The sequence below is a fragment of the Micropterus dolomieu genome, linkage group LG22 (assembly GCF_021292245.1).
Source record: "Micropterus dolomieu isolate WLL.071019.BEF.003 ecotype Adirondacks linkage group LG22, ASM2129224v1, whole genome shotgun sequence".
Lineage (NCBI taxonomy): Eukaryota > Metazoa > Chordata > Actinopteri > Centrarchiformes > Centrarchidae > Micropterus > Micropterus dolomieu.
In genome coordinates this window covers 7,572,962-7,578,961 of record NC_060171.1, presented here as the reverse complement: position 1 = coordinate 7,578,961, position 6,000 = coordinate 7,572,962, and the positions used below count along the sequence as shown (strand labels likewise).

General features: G+C 41.6%; 1 protein-coding gene across 5 annotated transcripts in view; it reads left to right on the top strand.

Annotated features, from left to right (window-relative positions):
• Window positions 1–6,000, top strand: part of LOC123961276 (pleckstrin homology domain-containing family A member 7-like) — a 150,499-nt gene that overhangs the window by 138,105 nt on the left and 6,394 nt on the right. For all 5 annotated transcript variants that reach the window (XM_046036523.1, XM_046036518.1, XM_046036522.1 and 2 more), the window contains 9 exons: window positions 975–1,055; window positions 1,729–1,878; window positions 2,125–2,226; window positions 2,563–2,674; window positions 3,053–3,183; window positions 3,362–3,556; window positions 3,758–3,854; window positions 4,586–4,677; window positions 5,361–5,624. In XM_046036523.1, coding sequence (XP_045892479.1) covers window positions 975–1,055; window positions 1,729–1,878; window positions 2,125–2,226; window positions 2,563–2,674; window positions 3,053–3,183; window positions 3,362–3,556; window positions 3,758–3,854; window positions 4,586–4,677; window positions 5,361–5,624 — 1,224 coding nt within the window. The remainder of the gene's footprint in view (window positions 1–974; window positions 1,056–1,728; window positions 1,879–2,124; window positions 2,227–2,562; window positions 2,675–3,052; window positions 3,184–3,361; window positions 3,557–3,757; window positions 3,855–4,585; window positions 4,678–5,360; window positions 5,625–6,000) is intronic.

Genomic DNA, 6,000 nt, shown 5'->3' with positions numbered 1-6,000 from the left:
AAAATTTAAGTTTGTTTAGGGGAGCGGCACAGACTGGGAGAAAAGTCAGGGTAATGAAGACAAAACAAAATATGGATGTTGTGGAAAAAGTGTGGGAGGACTCTGTAAACTATCACTCTTAGCTTCAAGGGTCAACCAGCGTGCAGTGTTAATATGTAAATACAATTACTCTTGCAGTTTGATAATCCAAACGATTCCCTGCGGTTTTATAGTGTCTTATTTCTCCTATGAAAGTGTTTCTCAGTACAAGCTTCATATGCGGCTGTTTAAACAATTTATGAGAGCGTTGTCTGCGATGAATATTTGATTAGATCCAACAACAACATCACTGTGGAGACAACAACAGGATTAATAATGTATTTGATGGAAAATAAAAACTAGTGTTCAGTGTAAAATGTATATGGCTAAGCACTTTGTTCACATCAAGCTGTTCAGTCACAACCTTATTACACAAATATTGCTGTTTTACCACAGGATGATAAAGTGATCCAACCTTTGCCTCGAAGTTCGCAGAGTTTAATCAGGGATTAATTAACAAGGCTCAGAGCCTCCCTGACACGGTAATTAAAAGTGTCAGGTGGGTCGCACCCACTTTGTGTAATGGGCTCACTCACAGTAATTACACCCGAGTAAGACCAGGGGAGCTACGTGAATGTTAAGTAATACAAACCTGCATGCGTGCACTCAAACATTTGAAATTAGATATGTATACATGTACATAAACACATGTACAAACATCACTATACATACTCACAAACATACACTGAGACACACATTATTGTGCACATACTAATTAATCTACAACTGCAGAGACAGGGGGAAGTTGTAACGAAGTAAATTGGCCACTTAATTACCAGAGGTCAACACACAGACACACTTTGCTCCTAGAGAAGTGCTTTATCTGCAAAAGTGTACAGTTACTAGAAAGCCCCTTCTCTCTTCCTCCCCACTCAACTCTGTGTCTTCCAATGCAGGTGAAGTTAAGTCAGTTGTGTGAGCAGGACAACATCCTCAAGGATCTGGAGGCAAGGATCAGCTCCCTGAAGGAGGACAAGGTACACACTCTGCTAGTTATGTAGGTTCTCAATCAATCAAACCATCTCATTCTACCAGCTGACCTCAGTCAGTCTGATGAGTCAACTGGCACAAATTAGAAGAAAACATGATGGTGCCGCATTCAAGGACAGAGCTTAATTTGCTGCTGTCAGTTGGGCTTCAGTGAAATTTGATAACAGACAGTGATTCAGCTATCAAAGAGATGCTAGCAGCATAGTCAGTCTCTTGAAATTAAAGTGGAATAGATTCAACATTCACAGTCATAGAGGAAATTTTAATGAAGGAGAAGCGGAGATAGTGATTTGTCAGACTCGAAAAGTGGACTGGAAAAGCAGGTATGGCTGTCACTTTTACCAGACCTGTCCAGAAACACACAGACCCCAAACTGAAGGCACTAACTTCAGTCCTTAAAGGGATGCTGAACACACTAAAAAGTACAATAACAATGCAAAATGTATACTCTAAGGTCTGCAATGAAAGCCTGATCATATACGGCTCAGAAGGTAAGTAAGTAAGAGGAAGTTAAATAGAGAGCTCGCTGTGGCTCCTGATTGAGGGTAGAAACATGCTTCCCTTTCGAGTCATTTTTGAATGAGTTTTATCTGCTGAATCGTATTATAGGCCTTAGTTGCTGCGGTTGATCTCATGCTGCATGACTCCTCACCCTTTCAGGACAAGCTGGAGAGTGTACTAGATCTGTCCCACCAGCAGATGGAGCAGTACCAGGATCAGCCGGCCCACGCCCACAAGATCACCTATCAGCAGAGACTGCTGCAGGAAGATCTGGTCACCATCAGGGCCCAAATATCACGCCTCTCCACGGTATGCATGTCTGTGTGTGTGTGTGTGTGTGTGTGTGTGTGTGTGTGTGTATTGTCTTTTTTTTTTTTAGAGTGTGTGTGCATATCTGCACTGATGCCTGTGATTAAGTTTGTGTATACATGTAAAGATCTGACACATCAGTTTGTACACATGTATTTTCCAAACTGTGTACCTTAAGCCTCTACTGTGTATGTAACTCAAGACTGTGTGTGTGTGTGTGTGTGTGTGTGTGTGTGTGAGATGCAGGAGATGGCACAGGCCTGGGGGGAGTACAGCAGGCTGGAGAGATCAGTGGAGCAGCTGAGGACGGCGCTGCAAGCACACATGAACCACAGCGCCACCCTTCAGGTGAGACCTGGTTCTGCAGCTCACAGCAGGTTCACCTCCAAACTGCCAGCCCTGGTTTCCTAGTTAAAGCATCTAGTTTTTCTTATAGGCTGGGTTTTATAGTCAGTACAGTACAGTACCGTGTTATTAATTTGTCCTTAGGTCTTCCAGAAAATTTTAAATCATACATACTGTATTTCTCCCTTTTTTTTATAAAAATATCTAACAAGTCATTCCTCAGTTCTTACATCTTCACTGATTTAACCAATTTGAAGCAAACCAGAATTGAAAGCTACAAATATTATATGAATGGGGTCAGATGTGTATGTGTGTTTGCATCCATGTGTCAAACTGTAGCCAGAGAAAGCTGAGATGAAGCGCGAGCTGTGGAGGATTGAGGACGTCATGGCGGGGCTGAGTGCCAGCAAAGCCAACTACAAGATCACCATTGACTCTGTCCAGAATCCAGGTTAGTAACCATAGCAACCCAGCAGTTGTTATTGTCAAAATACACTAGAGATTCTTAAGATGTGGTTTTGTGAACATATTACAATATAATCAGTTAAGTGTTGTAGAGTAATGTATTCTCTGTGGTTCCACTAATAATTGATTTAATCTTAGTTTAGAAATCTTTATAAATAAAGATCAGATTTAATGAGTGAAAATGGCAATTATGCAGCTTGTGGCTGCATTCATTGAAATCTGTGACAACATGTCTGTTTTTCTGCTCTTCTCTGTGTAAATGTGGTCCGAAATTTCCCCCGTTCCTGACTGTAAATCCATTTCAAACCTGCTTACATTTAAAAGCTAAACCTCGATTCCTCTGTGTGTTCACACGCCCCACCAGAGAGGAAATTAGTGCCTTCGGTATCAGACCCGGCAGTGCCTTCTCATAGCACAGAGGTCCAGCCTCCTCCTCGCAGCTCCATCCCCAGCATCTTCTCCCACACTTTGCCTCACAGCACCGTGCCAAAGTGGGTGAGTGTCATCCATCCGCTTTGAAATACTGCAAGGCAGAGTTGGTTTCATATCAAATTTCAGGAATTATTGCTGGATTTAGTCTCTCTTAGTGTTTAAGAGAATCGCTCACCAAAAAAAGGTAATCAGCAATACAGCAGTACTTATGGTACTAAAATACAAAATCCTTTTCTGCCAGGCAGAGGACACCGCCCCGCCCAGGCCACCACTTCCTCGCCTCTATGACTACGAGGAGACACCCCCTGTGGTGCCGCCTCTCCCCAAAGAGGCCTCAGTCATCCGCCACACATCGGTGCGTGGGCTGAAACGGCAATCAGATGAGAGGAAGAGGGACAGGGAGAGCGGCCAGTATGTTGTCAATGGAGACTGTAAGGTATGCTGTCATTCAGTACCTAAAAAAAAAAAATCCATCTCCCTACTATTGTCTATATTGAAATGAAGCCTTGGGAATTTTTGGTCATTTTAATATTTAATTTCAAATTGCGACATTATGTTCTGCAAATTGTTGTTTAATTCAAAAAGCACAAATAGACACCTACATACTGTCTTTCTGTTCAACCATTTCTGGTTTCAGACTGACTTGCGGTCATACCTGAGTGAACCAGAGCTGCCAGGAGTTAGCTACCATAGCACCGGGTCTGACGTTGACTACCATTATTTCCAGAGCAAAGGTATCTGAAGAGAAGAATGTAAAATATATACAATTAACAGAAAATACAGATCTTTAATCAGACCATTATTTAGGGTGGTATGCATCCAACTATAATCCTATTTTAGTGAATTTTTGTATATACTTAAAAGAGGTACAGTAGATCAATGAGTGTTTTCCTTTCTGGAAACAAACTTTGTTTTGGTGTAAAGGATAGAAGTATGAGAAAAATGTACTAAGCAAGCTTGAATTGAATTCAGTAAAGCTTTGAATAAGCATTGACAAGTGTATTTATGTTCAGCAAGAGAGATTTTCTTTCATTAGAAATCCAATCTCCTCAGACTAGAGGATTCATCAGTTAAAACATGAAAAATGTTGTACTTATCTTGCTAATAAACTATCCTTCTGTAAATTAATTTTTAACCACAAGGAGCCTAATGTTTCAAAGAGATAGACCACCATCTTCAAAGTTATAAAAATTCTTCTAAATCCCGAAACATTCTTTGATAAAATGAAGTATCTAATTTTGTAAATATTTTCAATATTTCGAGGCATTTATTTTTCCAGTGTAGACATTGCATAATAATTCACTTCATATACAGAATAGTGAGCAGGTGTTTTTTGTTTCACCTAAAGTTCTTAGTCTCTATTTGTCTTTTATTTATCTATTTATAGCCCTTTTATAAGATTTTTACATTCTGTCACTGTGTTTTCATTACTCTAAACCAAACTGTGCCCATTCTTAACGATTAGGTCTGCCAGGCTCCTTATCTCGACAGAACCAGTCCAACTCTATCTCCTCCTACGTCACCCTAAGGAGAGGCCCCGGGATCTCTGCAGCCAGGGTGAGTCAAGATATCAGGGGTGGAGGTATCTGTACATACCTTTGATCAGCTAAAGAAATTATCTCTATGTTAAGGCCAGGTTTTGTTAGAAACTGGGTTTTAATCTCATGTAATAGTTTTGGGTTTCAGTGTGAGGCTTGACTATACTGAAAGATTCTGACTAACATGCAGCCCTAAGGACAACTTCCTCATGTGTTATACACAATACCTGATCATACAATTTAGGTTTTGCTGTGATTAGATTTGTGTATGAGTCATCTATTCATAGACAATACAGAAATATATATATTTAATATATGCAATTCAATTACTAGGTAAAGATAGCATTTGAATTGTAGGTTGCAGACTTTCTGTGATAGCGGCAGATAGTCTTTGTATTTGAATCCAGGCAAATATGGAACATTTTTAGTGTTACTGTATGGTGTTTAAAACTGTAACTTTCATTATTACTGTATCATTTTGTTTACACTTGTCTTCCACTACACTATTTCACTGTCCATATTCCTCCAACTTTCATCCTCCTTTCTTTCTTACTTTCTGCCTGCTTTTCATTTTCTCATAAGCTACTATATATCTATTTCTTTACATTCTTGTTCTGTGCTTCTGAGCTCTTTCTGCCCGCACTAACCAACCATCCCATCCTTGTTACAATTCTCCCTGTATCTTTTCTCCCTATCTCACAGGAGAGACCTAAGAGTGCCTTGGAGCGTTTGTCATCGCCTACAGAAGCCCTGCAGCTCCAAAACAGCCAGTCTCGAGGGCGAATGACTGCAGAGGAGCAGCTGGAGCGGATGAAGCGCCACCAGAAGGCACTTGTTCGTGAGCGCAAGAGGAACCTCAGCCAGGGCGAGCGCTCCTCCATGGGCATGTCCACCTCCACTGTCACCACCCAGCGCTCTGCCTCCTCCTCCAGGCTGCCCTCTAGCACCTCCGATCCTTCGGTCTCCGTACGTTACCCCCCACCCATGCGCAGCAGCAGCAGACACAGGGAGCACCACCTTCACCACCACTGCTGCTATGCCACCCTCCAGCCCCCAGCCACATAATAACCTAGCAGGAATGCTAACACGCTAGCACTATCTGGCTTGTGTAACCAGTGGTTGTTGACGTAAGCCGTAAGCACTAACAAGCTGAAGGGCAGGACTGACAATGGCTGGCTAGCTTGGTTAATGCTTTAAGAACAATGGGAGAAAAAATGAGCACAGAGAGTTGTGAGTAATGCTTGGCTAGTTCTGGACTTGGACAGTGTCACTCCCTGTTAATTTTATTTTTTAAAGGTTCAGGGGTCACATTAACCCCTTGTTACCACTGCGCCCTGATGGG